This window comes from Durio zibethinus, chromosome 4 (assembly GCF_047325235.1).
Source record: "Durio zibethinus cultivar Kanyao isolate XHJ-2024 chromosome 4, ASM4732523v1, whole genome shotgun sequence".
Lineage (NCBI taxonomy): Eukaryota > Viridiplantae > Streptophyta > Magnoliopsida > Malvales > Malvaceae > Durio > Durio zibethinus.
The window spans coordinates 34,728,121-34,747,928 of NC_143165.1; the positions used below are offsets into that span (position 1 = coordinate 34,728,121).

At 33.0% G+C, this 19,808-nt stretch overlaps 2 protein-coding genes and 1 pseudogene across 3 annotated transcripts; all 3 read left to right on the forward strand.

The window, feature by feature from the left end:
- Positions 1-371: 371 nt before the first annotated feature.
- Positions 372-6,211, forward strand: LOC111287028 (cysteine-rich receptor-like protein kinase 43). The gene is made up of 6 exons (XM_022877187.2): positions 372-714; positions 807-943; positions 1,575-1,785; positions 4,266-4,500; positions 4,641-4,791; positions 5,507-6,211. The coding sequence occupies exons 1-6, from the start codon at positions 651-653 to the stop codon at positions 5,906-5,908; spliced, it is 1,200 nt and encodes a 399-aa protein (XP_022732922.1). The 5' UTR covers positions 372-650; the 3' UTR covers positions 5,909-6,211.
- Positions 6,212-7,691: 1,480 nt separating this feature from the next.
- LOC111287985 (HMG-Y-related protein B-like) lies at positions 7,692-8,738 on the forward strand. The gene is made up of 2 exons (XM_022878715.2): positions 7,692-7,887; positions 7,979-8,738. The coding sequence occupies exons 1-2, from the start codon at positions 7,813-7,815 to the stop codon at positions 8,426-8,428; spliced, it is 525 nt and encodes a 174-aa protein (XP_022734450.1). The 5' UTR covers positions 7,692-7,812; the 3' UTR covers positions 8,429-8,738.
- A 2,218-nt stretch (positions 8,739-10,956) lies between these two features.
- Positions 10,957-18,972, forward strand: LOC111287534 (putative phosphoglucomutase, cytoplasmic 1; annotated as a pseudogene). The gene is made up of 12 exons (XR_016341785.1): positions 10,957-11,274; positions 13,940-13,992; positions 14,834-14,993; positions 15,092-15,211; positions 15,289-15,387; positions 15,706-15,765; positions 16,082-16,412; positions 16,651-16,715; positions 16,804-17,131; positions 17,216-17,293; positions 18,315-18,384; positions 18,533-18,972. The product of XR_016341785.1 is annotated as a putative phosphoglucomutase, cytoplasmic 1 (transcript).
- Positions 18,973-19,808: the final 836 nt, after the last annotated feature.

Sequence of the window (19,808 nt, forward strand, 5' to 3'; positions counted from 1 at the left end):
TAATACTTTTTTTTTATTTTCTTACACGTGTTAGATTGGAATTGGAATTGCTTTGAAGCTTTGGTTTCCTTGTTGTGAAGGCAACTCTGCGTTCGCCAACGAATCCTTTGCTTCATAAATCATCATGCGACTTTGACCTGTCTGATCATAACAATAAGTTTGCTAAACAAAAAATAAGAGGGACGGTGGGCCTTTAATACGATGATACAATATGATATAAAAATAAAATATAAAATTAATATAATTTAAAATTATAATTATAATTATATAAAAATTTAATAAAATAAAAAATTATATTTTTTATTTTTTACCAACATAAATAATTTTTATTTAAAATAGGATATAAATGCATAAATTTTAATATTTTACGCATTTACACATCTGTCAAATGTCAATCAGTTGGACAACGCGGTCTGTTCCTAAACATATCTGTGTTCCCATACCAAAAAAAAGGAAAACGAAAGCAAAATAATTGTACCTCAAAATCATCAAAATTATCATTACAAATCCAAAATCAATCTTCATCCAAATTCTTCAACCTCCAAGTTTTTCCAAGAATTTATTAGTTCCTCTCAGTCCAGATTCACCTCAGAAAATTTTCCATTTCATGGTCTAGTTTCTAAATTTTCAAGTTTCAAGTTTCGAAACCCATGACAAAACCCAAGAATTTCTTTCGAAGTATAATGAAACCTTTTAAGTTCAACTCAGGCAAAGGTGAAATTAAAAACTCTGTTTTTGTATGAAAAAAAAAGTTTGATGCTTGTTTGCATGTTTGATGATCTCTGTGTTCTTGGGTATCTGATCAGAGGGCCAGAATGAAGACTTGGAGAAAATAGCTCAACAAGAGCAAAAGCACTTCCCTTTCGCAACTTTGGTGGTTGCTACCAAAGATTTCCACCCTAGTCACAAGCTTGGTGAAGGGGGTTTTGGACCTGTCTACAGGGTAAGATCCCACTGCTGAAACTCTTGTTTGGTTGCCTAGAAAATAAAGGGAAACTTTGCTGAACTTGATTTGTTTTTTGATTCATTGAATAGTTATTTTGTTTGCATTAAGAATATAAGTGGTATGATACAATGGATTGTTATGGTCTTTTAGATACTGTTAAAGGAGAAATTTTCTACCTTTCTAGGAATTCAAAGTTCCAACTTTTGCATATGAAAAACATAAAAAACAGAAAAATAGCAAATAATGAAAATGCCTTGTCCTAAAATGTAAAAAGTACTTGAGAATCCCATTTTGACCATTAGCTTTAATAAAGAGGGAACCATTTGTCCCAAATCTCTATAACTCAAGTCAGTCAAACCATTGAGCTGTTTTCCCCCTTTGGGATTAATCTCATCTCAACTATTAAAAAGGAGGCCAAGCATAGAAAATTTTAATTGAAATTGCGCAAGAAGCTAGAATAGCAGTTGGTTCATTAAACCTGTCCTACTTTTCCAGTTATCAGAAATTTCCCTAAGTTTACAATCATTTTACACCCAAGTAGTTTTCAGGTTTCAAAATTTTGATTTCAAAAAATCAAACTAAACAGTGAGGAATTTGTCTAACTTGATGGCTGCTCCTTCATTTATAGGGGAAGTTGGATGATGGAAGGGAAATTGCAGTGAAGAAGCTATCTCATAGCTCAAATCAGGGGAAAAAGGAGTTCGAGAATGAGGCTAAGTTGCTAGCACGTGTGCAGCACCGCAATGTTGTGAATCTTTTGGGTTACTGTGCACATGGCGTGGAAAAGCTTTTGGTGTACGAGTATGTCACTAATGAGAGTCTAGACAAGCTTCTCTTCAGTAAGTTTCCATAATATATTTGCTGTCTACTGCTTTTATTTTTCTACCATTTACTCATCCATGCTTCATAACAGATTTGAGTAATCAGGATATAGTATAATTGAGTAATTCCAATAATTTTGGAAGGTTTAGCTTTTTGTCTTAGAAAATATATGGTTTGTTTCTCTTTTGTTCCGTTTTTTGTATTTGGTGTTTCTTTTCTTCATTTTCTTCTCTGTATGAGTGTGTTGTTATTGTGTCCAGTTTTTAGAACTCTAAAAGAAACATCACTTGGCCTAGACAAGTCACCAAGTGGAGATTGAAGGTGATTGGTGGGCATGCTTATAAGTAATTCATCAAAGAAAGATGAGTTGGCAGATATTGATACAACAAATATATCTAAGTGTCAGGACACTCGACCTTGCAAATTAAAATGTATGTGTTTGAAGGGTAAGGATCCTCTTCACTACTTAAAAAGTAGTGGAGATGTCCACTATTTCATCCTGGGATGATAAATGCAAATTGAAGTTAATCTATGGCTGAAATTTTAGTATTCTTAAATTAAGTAGGAAGATAAATGAAAATTAATTAAAAATTGATTTGGACTAATATTAATCCTAGATTTATTTCAATGTGCATTAATCATCCAAGGATGAAGTAGTGGATATCTCCACTGGACGATCCTTTCCTGTATTTGAAACCTAGTAGAATATGAATGAAAAGAAACAATCTATTATACAATTAAGATGGCTAAATTTTTCATTTGTAATGTACCAAAAGAAAATTCTGATATCAACTTTACAAAATTGCAATACTTTATCCAAAATCATGCACGGAAAAGGGTAGCAAAGTTAGTTTCTGAGTTAGACATTCTGAATGCTGTTGCAATTATGGTCTTTGTTACAAAGTTAAAGCTAGGTTGAGCTATAGTTTGTTTTTTTATTTCTTTTTCTTTCTTTTTCCCTCACAATTTGTAGAAGTCCTAAGACGAGCTGCTTGCATTGGAACCTAAAACGGATTAATATATGTAAACATTTGTTTCAAACATCCTTCAAAAGAAGATAATGCAGTTCAGGCTAGAGTAAAAACTACGAATGCTCATTTCAAGCAACTTTAAAACAATATGGATTGAGCAATAGAGACAAGTCAGAGCCTTTGTTCTTTAAAGAGAAATGGAAGGAGATTTTGGAATAAGAAGGGAAATGAAAACATATGTTTCCCTAATCTTGATGCATTTATATTTTGAAAATTGTTAAAATTTTAGTCTGAAAGGGTGTTAGATTATGGAAATTAGCAATTAGATTGAGTTGGAAGGCTTTGACTCGTGACTGATCTGTCCCACCACCAATTGGTGGAGGTCAAGACTAATGTTGCAATGAATAGACAACAGTTAATTTTATTTTTCACTTTTGAGTTTTGACTAAATTTTTTCTGTTTGTTATAGAATGATTGTGTAAAATGTATTTGGAAGACACTTTACACCAGCATTTTTTTGACTATTTGTTTCCTTTTTGGTGTATATGATCTTTGGCTACAAATTGGAGGTAGCCCTCTCCCATGCCATTAACCCCACTACTGGAATGGCAGTAGTATGTCCTGAACATCTAGTATGTCCTGGATTGTAACTGTTGAGTCCACTGAGCTCATTGTGAATCAAATGAGTTTCTAAAGCAGATGATGAACCATCATGAGGGGCATGCAAGTGTACTTCTATATGATCTTAGATATTGTGATTCAATGAAAGTTCTGCTAGACTCAATTTTCTGAAACTTAATTACAAGATTGTGTGCTTGAAAGTAATCATCAATGCTAAAATTATTTATCATCAACTAATCAAAATATCTGCTTAATGAAAAACTCTGGTTGTATGCATGATGAAAAGATAATGAGAATGAATGGTAGACTGACTTGTAGGAGGTTCAGTATGGTTATTTGAAACAGACCTAGATGGATTCCATCAAGTACTAAACCTTGAGATGATGCTTTAATATTCCCAACCCTCTTTTTCAGCACATTTGCTTGATCTATTCTTGTCTATTTATTTTATATGTACACGTCTGCTGTATCTCTAGCCTCAAAATATAAATCTTGGTATTAAGTTGTTGGTTTCTAACCTCCAGACCTTGTGCAAATATGGTGGATAAATGCTCATCATGATTTATAGAAGTTTTCATCCTATTCTAACATGTAAAATGGGTTTTCTAATTTTCCTTAGAAGCTGCCTTTTCGCAAGACTTGACCAAATTTTATAGTATGAACTTGAAATGTATGCTCCAAGCAAAACAATCTGTTTAGCACAAACTTGGCGGTTCTGAGTGAAACTGATAACCAGTTTTTAAACCATTAATCTGAAAACTAAGTTGATCATAAAATTAAGAACACAAGCAAATAACATGATAGATATTGCACTGATTTTTTTTATTTATTTATGGGTGTGAATAGAATTAATCATTGTGCTTTTATAGTCATAGTAATCATGATGGTGATGGTCTTTTTTGTAGAATCAAATAGAAAAGAGGAGCTTGACTGGAAGCAAAGGTATGAAATAATTACAGGCATTGCAAGAGGTTTGCTTTACCTTCACGAAGACGCACACAATCGCATCATTCACCGGGATATCAAGGCAAGTAATATTTTACTTGATGATAAATGGGTCCCTAAAATTGCTGATTTTGGCATGGCTCGCCTTTTCCCTGAGGATGAAACACATGTCAACACCAGGGTAGCTGGTACCAAGTATGTTGTCTAGCATGCATCCTCTTAATTGATAATATAATGAGGTCTACATGCTTGGGACCTTCTGGTAATTTTTCATAATGCCTATACCTTAGTCCTAAGGTGTTGTTTTAACGAAGTTCTTTATTATTTGGTAACAGTGGATACATGGCACCGGAGTACGTCATGCATGGACATCTATCAGTGAAGGCAGATGTGTTCAGCTTTGGGGTTTTGGTTCTGGAGCTGATAAGTGGCCAGAGAAACTCATCCTTCAATTTAGACGTGGATGCTCAAAATCTACTTGATTGGGTAAGAACAAGATTAATGATCTAATCCTTTGTTGCTTCAACTCTTCATTTTCTTTTAAATATCCGTGTCCAACACATTTTCAAAGGGCACGGGAATGGAGGTTCGACCCTCTAAAAATAATTGGATCAAACTTGAAAAAAATGAACTTACCCATGTTGGAAACATACCCATGTCCGACACTTACCCCCAAGGACAAAGTAACATATATCTAATCATTCATTTAATTGAGATAACTTTTTGTGCTTAATGGCATTTGGGGTTCTTGGAAGTTTGGATCTTGTAAGACCTCATGAGTCGTGTGGGCTCGAGTCTTTTAGTGCTCAATGTCATGCTGTACTTTTCGCACATTTGCTGTCCTGTGGACTTTTTCCTATAAGAAGATCAACATCAGGGAGACTTTTGGTGATTTCCGAGAGGAAATCGCATCTTGCCTTCTTTCACCTTTACATCATTTTGAGTTTGTTCAAGTTAGGAATATAAGGACCCCACCACATGTGTGAGGGGGACTTGGTCAAAAATACACTGAGCCAAGAAATTCCAATCCCGGCATGCATTGGAAAGTATGAATCATCGGTGCATCATGTTCACGTCAAAAAACATAAAGAAAAGTTATAATGGCGAAAATTATTCAAACATTTGACTTTATGAGCAATAAAAAATCAAGGTTCGAAAGTGAGGCTTAGTAATTGGCACTTGCTGGTTGTTGATGTTGCAGGCATATAAGCTTTACAAAAAAAGCAAGGGCTTGGAGATCATGGACCCTGTCTTAGCCCCATCAGCACGCCCCGAGCAAGTAGCTATGTGCATCCAATTAGGTTTACTATGCACGCAAGGTGATCCCAGTCTTCGACCCGACATGCACCGGGTAGTAATCGTGCTGTCAAAGAAACCTAGCAATCTAGAAGAGCCAACAAGACCTGGAATTCCAGGTTCTAGATACAGAAGATCCCACAGGCCTCCTGGATTCTCATCAACTGCCGGAACTTCCGGTGATTCAGATACCCGTGCTTCTGAATCAACCTTTAATACTAATATCGCTTCTGCTTCTGCTTCCACATCGACTCTTGCAAGCTCCTTGAAATATGACCCGCATGGGAAGCGACCGATGCAGAGTTAAGCTTGTTGGCTATTCTTTTTTTGTATTATAAATGCGTTAAAATTTTTGTTCATTAGTATGTAAATGTTAATGGGGGATTAGTTAGCGAAAGCAAAGCTGTCGAGTTGAGCTATGATTCTTTTAAAGCTGCAGAAGGAGCTATGATTCTCGGTGGAATTTCGTGTTAACGAGGAGCCAGGATTATGTAAAAAGGGCAGAGATCGTTAGAGCATGTGGTTTGTGTGTTTATTAGTCGATGGAGCCAAAGATTGTACACGCCTTCGAGGCGTTGACCTATGATGTGGAGGATCACCATTTTACAAAGCATTTGATGCAACCAAAGGCAAATACCCAATTCTTATTCTCCTCACCTGGAAAATAATTGCCCAAAAGGCTATAATTCAATCCTAAGCCTGTAGACGAAGAACCAGGGAGTTTAATTTCAATTTCAAGCTAACAGCAAATCCCTCAAAAAAAAAAAAAAAAAAAAGAGATTAAGTCCATAAATAAAGAATCCATCTAAAATTGTCGCTTACCACTTGCCTTAAATTGAAGCAAAAAATGTGTAATCTTTGAATTTTATAAGAAAAAAAACAATAAAATAATAAAAAAATGACATGACCTGAGTATCCTAGATAAATAAAAAAAAATTACCTTGAAATCAAAAATTTAGAATCCTCTTCCATAAGAAAAACCTGGTAAAACCAATGCCAAACTAACGAATGACGGAAGAGGAAAGCGAAAGAGAAAACAAAGTAAACAAAAAACAGATCTGAAAACTTATCTCGAATCTTTGCAGGTAGGCTTTATTCTCTTATCTTAAATGATAGATACGAAAATTTATGTGTTTATATTATATAAAATATTTAAATTCATATATTTATATAAAAATTATATATTATAATTTAAATTGATATAAAAATATAAAATATTAATTTAATTAAATTTATATATAATAATTATTAAAATTTTTAATCGTATTATTTTGTTTTTTATTTTTATATTATATTCATATTATATTTTAAATTATCAACTTATTAAACCGTAAATTTTTTTTAAAAGAAAAATCCAAGCAACAGGGAAGGGGACTTGGGAGTTGGGGAAATATCCTGATCTGATGTCTCCAATCCACAAGAACAAAAATCCAATCCAAGTCTCTGATTTGAAATAGCCTTTGATATCCGGACACTTGAAGAGAGTCAGACAGATCCGGGCAGGCTATGTTGTTGACACCATTAATCCTACATTCCTGTCTCGAAGTTCAACTCCTATCTGACCACCCATTTGTTTTCAACTCCTCCTCCAAAGGTTTCACCCAGCTCCCCACTACCACTCTATCGTCGCCCTCCTCCTTCACTCGGGCCCCACCATCCGCACTTGGATGCCCGATCTGCCTCCTTCCGAAATATTCAGCCCCTCCTGGTACGATTACGTGGCCTTTTCTCATTTGTCTCAATAAATCTAATTGATTAAAAAAATTAAATTATTATTTGAAAAAAGTTTTGTATATTTAATTTATTTTTTATTAATTTTAACAGAAAATAATATATTAATTATACGTATTTTTAAATTTAATCTTAACTAATATGCCAATTAAAAAAGCAAGAACTTTATAAATTCATAATCCAGAAAACTTCCAAACCTAGTTCAGGTCCCTCCCACGTCACCGATCCGCGTAAAACCATATTAATAAACCACAACCGTTGGATGTAAGCCGAAAGTTAGCCATCCCCAGCCGTTGGATCATAGCCCCTATCCTCCTTCCTCTCCTCTTTCTTTAATTTGATCCCAGAGCCTTCCCCTTTTAAATCCAATCCTTCTCCTCGCACTCTCTCTTCACATCAACAAGAGCAGCATTTTCCCCTCCCTCTTTTTCTTTCCTTTTCCCTCGGACATAAGAAAAGAAAAAACAGCTTCAAATTGTAATGGCGACTGAAGAAACTATTGACACTCAAGGCCCTCCCCCTTCTCAACAAGCTTCTCTTCCAGACTACCCTCAGGTACTTGAATTTTGTACCAACGCTTCCTTCGGTTTTTTTTTTTTTTGGATATTTCATGTGAACTTAATTGTGTTTTGATTTCCCTGTGTAGTTGATTTTGGAAGCTATAGAGGCATTGAACGAGAAAGCAGGGTCGAATAAGTCGGCAATCTCGAAGCACATCGAGTCGACTCACTCAGATCTTCCTGCGGCTCACTCGACTCTTCTTTCTCACCACCTCAACAAGATGAAACAAAGCGGCCAAATTGTTATGTTGAAGAATAATTACTTGAAACCCGACCCCAATGCTCCACCCAAGCGTGGACGTGGACGTCCACCTAAGCCCAAGGTTCCTATTCCACCAGGCACCGTCGTCTCCCCACCTAGGCCTCGTGGTCGGCCGCCTAAACCCAAAGATCCATTTGCTCCCCCTAAGCCTAAATCTACCCCCGGCTCTGGAAGGCCACGTGGACGCCCCCCCAAGAAGGCTAAGACTGCAACCGCAGCTGTTCCTCCTCCTCCTGGCGTTAAGCGAGGTCGCGGTCGACCGCCGAAAGCGTAACCGTCGGTAGCTTTTTCAAGTAGCGAAGCTTAAAGAAAGAGAAAAGAACAACTTAGCTAGTTTTTTTTTTTTTTAGGTGTGGTTTAGTCCTCTACTAATTGATGTTTTATCTTTTTAATTTTAATTATTTTTGGGTGGTTTGAAATTGATGTGGGAAAAGTGTTGTAATGCTTTTAGGGAGGGATTTAGATTTTAGAGTGACTCTTTGTGACTTGCATGTAAATTTCCGGTTATGTAGTCTTTTGAGCCATATGGCCTCTTTCTCTTTATGACTTTCCCATCATTTTAATAGATTAAGCTTTTTTTTTTTCATTTTACGATTTTTTTAGAGCAAGCTTCAAATTAGAGGTGTAAATAAATAAAATATAAATAAGTTCCTTAAATTTATGAATTTTTCTTTTAATCGATAAATTTTTAATCAAATTTAATAAATAAATAAAAATTAAATATGTTTATATTTATTTATGTATATTTTGAATATAAGTTAAGAACATTATAAATACATAAAAATTAAATATGTTTATGAATTATTTAATGAACCACGTATTCAATTATATCTTAACTTGAAATTTAAAGAAAAAAAGGAATATTTTTTGATTTTTTATTCGGTTAATTAGTTTTGTTTTATAAAAGGTTAATTGATTCTTTCGCACATGGGATGCAGAGCCAAAGGCAAAGACAACGGAAATGTTGTATGGAAAAATTTTTAAAATTTTGAAAATAATTTGAGCGGTTTAGGCGGGGGATTTTCTTTTAATATATACTTTTAAAAAAAAGGTCGGACTATAGTAGTATTTGGACACTATTTTTGGTGCGTGGTCCATGCCTGAATTTTGTTTCCAAATTTGCGCTAGCTCCAGTAAGCTGACAGAAGTTCGTGAGTTTGGACTTCTCTCTTTTTTTTTGCTTATTTTGTACGACTCCAGTCAATTTTGCAAAACAATTTCTGATTTTAAAATTCCTGTTTGAATAAATACAATGACATAATTTATAATTAAATTAATTGTTAAAAATAAATATTTAATTAACGATTGTTTATAAATACCGATAATTATTAAAATATTATTTTTTAAAAAAATTATATTTAATACGTTGTTCCCAAAAAATAAAAAATATTATATATATAGGATGAGAAAAAATTGAAAGTTGATTAAATCGTAATGTTCAATTTGATTTGAATCAAATTTGTTTATTTAATTCAGATAAAATTTAAATATTAAATATATATATTAAATTTAAATCAAAATGTAAAAAATTCAAATAAATTAAATTAAATCGAATTATATATTTTTATTAATTTTTATAAAATAAAAAAATTACATATATATAAATCTATTTAAATATATTAAAAATTTATTAAAATAATATACAAAATAAAAAAATTAAATTTCAAAACCAATGAATTGAATTGAACTATAAAATTATATTCAAATTGAATTAATTTAAAAAAAAAATCAATTCGAATTCGAATCTAATTTTTAAAATTTATAATATTTTATATTATTTAAAAAAATAAATTGAATCCGATCTAATATAAATCATTATCACTCTTATATATAATTAATTAATTATATATATTTCTTTAGTGTTACCACTTACCACCCAATACTTAGCTAGCATTTCTCGATCATTAAATATTGTGTAGAGCACTAAATTTTTACTATTTTAACATTTTCTATATTAGTGCTAAATAACCAACTTCCTTAATTAATTATAAAACTTTCTCACATGATTGCACCCATCACAACGAATCTCCCAATCTTTTTTTTTTCTTTCTTATATAGCTAATGCAATAATAACATATAAAATAAAAGAGTGGGTGAATATAAATTGAATTGTGGACCAACAAAATGAAATGGCTTGTTGACTGGTTATGCATTGCGTGCATACTTCCTTCATCTCATTTTATTTATTTTTATTTAAATTTAACAGAGATTAAAAAAAAAATGACTTCTTCTATTTCTCTATTTTACTTTATAATTATTTTATTTTTTAAAAATAATTATTTAATGGATCAAAAAGATTTTGGCTTAGTAACAAAGAATATATCTTAGAACCTTGAAATTTTAATTTCAACTCCTATTGTATATGGATTTAATTTAATTTTGTATTAAAATTTGTTTATTTAAGTTTTAATTTGTTGATTAATTTATTTATTTGATTATGAGTAATCTAGATTATAATTGTGATTTCTCTTATAATTAAAAAAAAATTCCTTCTGTTCCAATTAAATTGTCACATATTAATTTTTTTTGGCTAGTATTTTTAAACTTTGATATTTTTTATTTTATATTTATTATTGATAAAAATATAAAAAAATATATTTTAAAAACTTTGAATCAACTAGTTTTTAAAATATATGTTTTATCAAATTTAATTCATTAAAATATTTAAAATAATAAGGTTAAAGTTAAATAAATTTTTAAAAAATAACAACGATAACTTAATTGGGACAAAGGAAGTAATGTTAAGTAGAACCGTCGTTTTTGGAAAGCGAAGGACTTCTCTAATATGCCCTTTCTCTCCAGACCCCCTTTCTCTCCGTTCCCGCTCAATTCATTTTACATACTCTTAAAAAAAAAAAAGGAAAAAGAAAAAACAAAACAAAAGAACAGGAGAACTATATATATATAAAAACACTGGTCACTTCCTCCTTTTGCCAGTTTCATATTCTCAATGGTAACGCATTTTGCTTTGTTCTCTCCAACTAGTGAGCTCCCTCTCGTATTGATTGATATGAGTTGTGTTTGGCGAAGAAAGAAATGAAAATGGTATTCAATGTGTCGAAAGTGCCAACGACGCCGTTCGACGGCCAAAAGCCTGGAACTTCTGGCCTCCGTAAGAAGGTTTTTTGCTTCTTAATCTTTCTTCATTTCGTTTTGTTTGATCGATATCGGTACCTTGATTTCTCGTCTTAGATCACTCTGATCTAACAATTTGATCCATTTGATTGATGTATGCAAGTGCTCCTCATTGAATCAGATCTAGTTGAATAACATGAGCTTCATTTTCATAGATTAAGCTGTAATTCTATACTATGTAGCGGAAAAAGACCGGAATCTTATCATTTTCGATGCTAATTTATTTGCTATTTTAAATTCTAACTTAATTATGATTTATTTTCCTTTTCTTTTCTATTTCGGATCTGAATCAAGTTTCTCTATTATTTAATTTAAATTTTTTTTTTAATTTGGAAATTTTTTTTGCGGTTTTAATAGTATCTATTTGTAATTTTAATACCTAAATGAAATATAATTTCCTATGGTTTATTTTGTAGTTGTGTTATATTTCTATGTTTGAACGATTCTAAAATTGTCTATGTAATGGATGCCTTTTCACCGATACAAATTTATGTTTTAATACTCTGAAACTGTTGATAAAAAATAATATTACTTAATAGTTCTCAAGGTCTTATATTGTTTGACCAGAAGCATATTCGGTCTACTTATTGTGAGCATTAGAGGTCTCCTAAATAGTTGTCTTCTTTGTTGAAGTCTGTTTATTGGAGGAATTCTACTCCATTTTCTTTACATAAAATTATTTCAATGTTTAGGCTATATGCACCTTGAGATGACATATGGAATGTAAACAATTTTCTGTATTTTTCTTACAGCATTCCTCTGCATAATGCTTTACTTTTTTGTTTAATTGAATGATATGGTGTGGATCTTTCCATGTAAAAGTTAAGTTTTTATCCAACCTCATTATTTGCAAAATTTCGTTCAGTCAACATTCAATTCCCTTACACCAGAGAAAGTTAAATGTAGGGATTTTCGTATATGCTATGGCTTTTTGTATGCAAAATCGGCTTGGTCTTATTTATTTTTTATCTTTAGAGGCATAATGTGACTCTTTAAATATGCTCTTTGACGCTCGGAATTTGAGAATTGATTTAATGTACATCCATTGATGTGAGGTTTGCATAGAACATATGCTTTGCAATACTAGAGATACTCTTATGAAAAGGATGTATGTGCACTAAATGTACTAGGGATATATGAATATTCTTTGGGCGGTTCAACAAAATCTTCTAGTTTTATCTTGAAAGATATTTAGCTCATATCATCCAGAGAACTTTTCTTCTGGTCATATTATTTGCTTGATTTTGTTTTGGTCTGTTTATCTCCAAAGTAGGATTGGATTTTGCACCTCTGGCATTTACTAGTTCTTTGCCCTGTGAGAATCTTTGTTCTGAAGAGCCAGTGCAAGGAGCTTTATTGATTAAAGTAAAATCATTGTACTTTATCATGATTTTTACTTCAATTTTTGCAATCACAGTCTGTATCAATATATCCTTATATTGAACAGGAGTCCTTGGGACACGGGGGATCTTTAAAATTTTTAGCCCTTTTTTGTTTTTTTTGGGTAATTTTCTTAGGCCATTTTGGACATTTGACTTTTTCTTTTTGAAGAAAATTTAGTAAAGTGAAAGAGGAAGGAGGGAGGGAGGGGGCTGTCAGCGGCATCAAAACAGATCCTGGACTCCACTGACACCTAGGTCAAGGTGATCAAAGGTGCAAAGTGTTAAAGATGCTGGTACCCTTGTATCATCTAAGGAAAAAGGCATTAGTTTTTTGGAATATTATATATATATATATCTCTCTCTCTATATATATATATCTCTCTCTATATATATATATATGTATATATAATCTGACTGCATTGCATTGCCAAATATATTGAAAATACCAAGCGATAACTAAAACTATTCTCAACAATAGGTTGCCGAATATAGCTATAAGTTTCCTTCCCTTCATCTCAAACAATAGGTTATGAACGAAGTCACTTTCTTATTCTTGAAAGGACACATGTATTGCACTTTTTTCTCAATTGAAAATACGTTTTATTTTTTTTAATTATTTTTTATAGTAAAAAAACAAAGATAACTTACCTTTGTGCACCTTGATAAAGCTGCCTCACTTTATCGGATGCAAGGCTTTTGCCAGATTTCCCCTTCACCTCGGACCTAGGCATGCCCCTTGACTACATTGGTTTAGGTGGCGCTACCATGCTCATAGTAGAGTTATACCAACCTTGAAACTGATAGATGCAGACTTCTTGTTTGTGAATAATTTTGTGTATGTACAAGAGGATAGCACTATGGCTCAGATTTGAGATCTTTATCCTAACCCGAGTTAACAACACCAAGAGTATTGCTATTTTTACCTTTGTATATTGCCATTTAATTTAATTTCGAGCATCAGAGGTCCCATCCAATGCTCTGACAACAGGCAGTTCTAATTTGTTGGATAATGACTGTAGAGCATATTCATCTCAACTTCTTTAGTTTTTCACCAGCTCTTTTGGTAGTTTATTACTTTATTTTGGAAGAAATCCATTCCTTATCTTGAAAGAGCAATTTTGAATCATCTAAAAGAAAAAAAAGAATTGATGTAACCATTAGTATTTGTTTTGTCTCATTTCACTGTCTTAGAGATTTTTTTCTTTTGCTTGATTATGTTCATTCAATGGGTTATAACGGCTTTCCCTTATTTCCGTTCGTGGTTGTAGGTGCCACTCTTGTTTTTGGTGATGGTTGTTATTTCTCAAAGGATGCTATTGAGGCACTGCAACATTAAATCTAAATGGATAGTTATGTATTTTTAAATAAATTTTCATAAACTATCACATGATATTTCTACTAATTCTTTGTTGCATTTTCTACTTGCATGATGTATTAATATTAATTGATATTGGTTGGTGGGTGAAGCAATCAGTTAATGTTCAAACCAGATGCTTGTACTCTGGTAGCCTTTTAACCAGCATAAAAACACTTGTGAAAATAATCTCTGGCCGTGATAAATTTTTTGAATCATTAATTCATGATTTTCTGTGACAATTCTCTTCCCCCTCCCCCCTTCCTTTTTCTTTTGTACTAGTGCATTTAATGATGCAGTCAGTATTTATCATAAATAAGTTGCTTGAAGTATATACTTAACGGAATCTAATGTCAGACACACATTCACTCATACTTAAATATATCATCTTGAGAATGGGAAAAAGCAATCTTTCTTTTTATTTCGTTAAGGGGGTGTTTTTCAAAATAGACCACCAATGTATTTGTGGTTTTAGGCTTGTCTGGTTTAACTTGTGTGAACCTGCTTTGAGGATCTAGTCACTCTTTGACAGTTTTTTTCTATAGAAAGCCATAGAAATTGCTACATGTGGTATGTACTCAATGTGGTGTATATAGTAAATGTTTCTGGTTGTCCAATTATTATGATGTAATTTTGGCGCCCAAATTCTAAACCATATGTTCTTGAGTGCATGCGTTTGAGAACTTCTTTAGTCGTTGCTTGTATTATGTTGTCTCCCTTTTCGAAAATAATGTTATCATTTGGTAATAAGTCCTTAACCATTGTGTCAAATACTTCAGTGAGGTAATATCTTTTGTTAAATTGACAGATAATAATTAAGATGTCTGCTGCAAATGGAGTAAGACGTTTATGGGTTGGTCAAAATGGATTGCTTTCAACTCCAGCTGTATCAGCCGTAATACATGAAAGGGTTGGTGTGGACGTGAGTAATATTGCTGCAATTGCATAATCAAGGTGGCCCTCTTGAGGTAGGGCCTAACCAATTTTGTCTATTTTCTAAAAATTGTTTTTCTATGGAACATTTCATAGATGTATGATTGCTTCTGCTTTTGTTTATTTATCACAGGATTTTGGAATTAAATATAACATGGAAAACGGTGGACCTGCTCCAGAGGATATCACCGATAAGATCTTTGATAACACGAAAACAATAATAGAATACTGGATTGCTGAAGATCTACCAAATGTTTGTCTTGCATCCCTACAATGATATTTTTCTTCTTTGTTCCTTATATCTTAATGTCAACCTATTGCGTAATCCAGGTAGACATTAGTGCAGTTGGTGTTACAAGCTTGGGGGCCTGAGGGACAGTTTGATGTTGAGGTTTTTGATTCAGCAAGTGACTACGTGAAATTGATGAAGTATGTTATTTTTTCAAGTGAATATGTTTTTGCCTACTGTATGTGGACTAGCTACATCTTTTGAATAGTGATCTTTGTTATTCTTCTCTCCTATCCTTCTCTACCTCCCTTGATTGAAAATTGTTATTATTATTTCAATTTAAAATCGAAAATTAAAAGCTCCCAGAGAATCATTTGCATTGGCCAAAATATTGAGACATAATTCCTCTTCCTATTATTGGTATCCCAATTGATTCATTCTGGGATTGCCAGGGAGCTCAATATTGGCAGCATATGCAAGCAGTCTAATCACTAAATCCTGTTGCCTCTATTGCCTAGGTTAATTTTTGACTTCGAGCTTCTTTGCCAGCTGCTTTTGTCTCCAAAGTTTACATTCTGGTACGTAGATAAGCCTCCGCCTTTAAGCACAGGAACATTATTTTGATTTTTCTGGCAGGCTTTAGTTCTTGGTTGAAAGGTGTAAATCTTTCCCCTTGTATTGATGCTATGATGCACTGCATGGAGTTGCTGGAACTTATGCAAATCGCATCTTTGTTGAAGAGCTTGGGGCACAAGAAAGCTCACTGTTGAACTATGTATCCTTGGTCTTTTTGAAGTTCTTGAAGAATTTTAGAGACTGATGATAGGTTGTGTCTCTAATTAACTGAACATATTACACTTTTCTTTGTTAATGCTGTGATTTAATGTGAATCAGGACTTTGGATGAGGGCATTCCGATCCCAATCTGACTTACGCAGAGGCGTTGGTTGCTTGCATGGGATTGGGCAATCGAACTCTGAAGTTGACACACCAGAGTTTAGTGCTGCTGCTGATGGTGATGCTGATCATAACATGATCCTGGGAAAAAAATACTGTTGCTATCCAGGAAATCTAGTTAGCACCTTAATAATAACTTGACCTCCAAGCATTTGCTTTTATAACTTATTTACTTTTTTAGGTTCTTTGTTACTCCATCAGATTCAGTTGCCTGCCAATGCTGTTGTTGCAATTCCTTACTTTTCTTCTGGTTTGAAAGGAGTTACCAGGTTTTTTTTATTTAACTCCTTACTTTTCACTGTTTTAACCTGCTTCCAAATTGGAACATTAAATTTCAACTACCACAAGTGTCCAGCTGGTCGTTTCAAAACTCTAATTAAGATGTAAAATCGCCAATGTAGACACGTGCATTGCACAATTTAAACTCTGATATGCTTACTGTTTAAATTATAATCATCTCCACTAAATTGAAATTTAAGATTTATTTTCTGGATTTGCTGCTTGTAGGATTATGCCCACATCAGCTGCCCTTTATGTAGTGGCCCAGCACTTGAACCTGAAAATTTTTTGAGGTACTCCATTGGAAAAGATTTTTATCATTTTTCCTGCTGGCCACTGTTTTTATTGATATAAGGCAGTTATTTATCTACTCTCTGCTAGGTACCACTGGCTGGAAATTTTTTGGCAATTTAATGGATGCTGGATTGTGTTCAATTTGCAAAGAAGAGAGTTTTGGAACTGGCAAGTGTTTGATTGCCAAATATGAAGTACATCAGTTTTGTTTGGAACAATAAGAAACTTGCAGAACAATCTATTTGTGGACAGGCTCCGACCATTTACGTGAGAAAGATGGAATCTGGGCTGTCTTGGCTTGGCTTTCAATACTTGCATATAAAAATAAGGAAAATCTTGATGGGCATAAGCTTGTGACATTTGAGGATATAGTTCGTCAGCATTAGGCTACCTATGTACTCGATAAGACTATGAGGTATAACGTTTTTGAAGTCCGTTTTTGTGTTTGGCCATGAATGTATTGAGAGAGTATCTAACTAATTCATTTTCTTTCATGAAGAATGTGGATGCTGGTGCAGCAAAGGATTTAATGGCATATCTGGTCAAATTCCAATCATCCCTTCATGAAAATACGAATGTATATATACTCTTTTAGAACCACTGAACCACTTCCTGGAATTATGCCACCGTTTTGTAGTTTATTTTGGACAAATGCCATTCTCTTCTTGCATCATATTTTTTGATTGCTTGAATTTATTAAAGTCAAACAACTTTAAGCGAGAGTAACTGCTGTAAGTGGTGTTATCTTCTAACTTGTGGCTGAGTACCTGATACTGAATGAACCTTCTTCCCTTATCCTTGTTTATTGGGTTGCGGTCAGTGCTATAGTTATACCTGCTACTTTGATGGTCTTTTGAACTGGCTAAAGGCTTTCATTTCAGAATTTGGTTTTAATTCAAATTATTTGTAAAAAAACTTTTTTTTTTTCTCAAAATCATAGGGTTAACTTATTTAAAAAGTTTATGACCTTGTTATTAGTTGGTCCTTCCAATATCACTGCTGATGGGCTAAGTTGGTTTTGCTTTAATTGTGTATACATTTTGTTTGTTTCTAAATTGCCTTTGAATCTAGGTTTATATTCCAAGTTTACATTGCGTTGCCCATAGTTGCTTTGATACTTCCTAGTCCATTTCTCTGAACTTATTGGTCCAATAATGATGATGCTATCGTACCACAGTTATGTTTGGCTCACTTAAAGGGCCAACAATGGTGTCTTTCTTCAATCTTCTATGATTTTAATAAACACTACTATATTTTTGGGTCATCTGGGTGTAGTCTAGCAGCTTTGCAGCCTGTGATGATGCTCAATTAGAGTTAAATCTCATACAACTTGGAGACTTGCTCTTTTTTGGACCTAGTTTTGAAGATCTTGTTAGGAATCAATGCCAACCATTAAATTTTAGGAATGACATCAGTGAATCTGTTACATTGCATCTGTTAAATTGGTTATGGTGGTTGCAGTTGTTATGCCTAAAGATTTTCCTCGGTTAAATAGTTTAGTGTCTTTTGATGATCTTCTGCTTTTTATCATGCAATATAGTGAAGGGGGCTTGCTCAGATGTCTCAAATGTTGTCAGCGCTGTTGAATTTGAATGCAGGGATCCTGTTGATGGTTCTGTTTCAGAGTACCAGGGTATTCGGTTTTCCTTCGAGGATGGATCACAATTGGTAAGTCAACTTCCTCACTTTTTTCCTACTATAAAGTTATCTGAGTGAATCTTGTTGTTTTCTAGTGGAGTGAAAATTGTTTCTATAGTTCATCTGAAGTAGCTGTTATTGAAACTTTTATTTATTTGATTTCACTCCCTGTCTATAGGTTTTCCATCTCTCGGGAATTGGTTCAGAAGGTGCAACTATCCGACTGTACATTGAGCGGTAGGAAAAGGATTCATCAAAAACTGGAAGAGATTCCCAAGGAGCACTTGCTCCTCTTGTGAGACATCCTTAAAACTTCTGTCTACATATATATATATATATATATATATATGTACGTATGTATATATATGTAGGCTGACTCTTGCGTTTGATATCAGGGGGAGGTTGCTCTAAAACTATCTAATACTTTTCCGTTATCACATAGAATCATCGTACTGCTATAAGTTAAGGGTTGTCAGATAAGGCAAAGTAGTATTTTTAGCAAAGGAAGCATACATACACTGTTCAAGTTCTGGTTAGACAACCTACGCGTGTGTGTGTGTATATATATATATATATATATATTTGTCGTTCTGCATCCGTACCATGAGTACATGAGAAGTATCATAACTGACAAATAACACTCATAATTTGCATGTTCTTGCATTATTCCTATCTTCTCTCCAATTTTCGTTTTGGTTGAATTGTCTCCAAAATGTCATGTTGCTTATATTTGGCGGTTTATCAATTTTCATTTATTTGAATGAAATGAAGAGAAAGGGATTGTAATGATACAATTTCATTTCTTTTCCATGTCTTATGAAAAAGGTTTCTGATAGTGGTCTTATAGACTCAAGCCTAGTTTAGCATTGATGTTGAAAATAGCTTTTGCGTTTAAAAACTGCTTTTGATCCAACTTCAATGCTAAACAGGAAAATATGGCTTTTTAGTTTAAAAGATTTTGCAAGTAAAATAAACAAGCTACTCAAAAAATGCTTTTACGATGAAAAATATACTCGTGGGATAAAAAATCATTATATTATTTTATATTTCTAATATTTTATTATTTTATAAATATTTTTTAGACATTTCAATTATTTACAGTATTTTTGTATTGTAATCCTAAACATTTAAAATTTAAAATTTAATTTTTTTATCATTATTTTTAAATTCACTTGTTCTAATCCAAACATTTTTCTAACAGTAACAACTAAACTAACTCCCGATTAACTTGTGCTTGCTTGTTTCGTCTTTGAATGTAAAAATAAATATTATCTTTAGATAAAAAAGTGAATCAAAATAGTAGCGGATAATAATACCATCTTTGAAAAAAATATTTTAGGTAATAATTGCATGTTATTAAAATCTGAAAAGAAAAGCGAAAAATGTTAGAAAAAATCCAACGAGTGTCATCCTAAATTTGGAGTTTTTTTTTTTTATTAAGCATTAACTTCTGG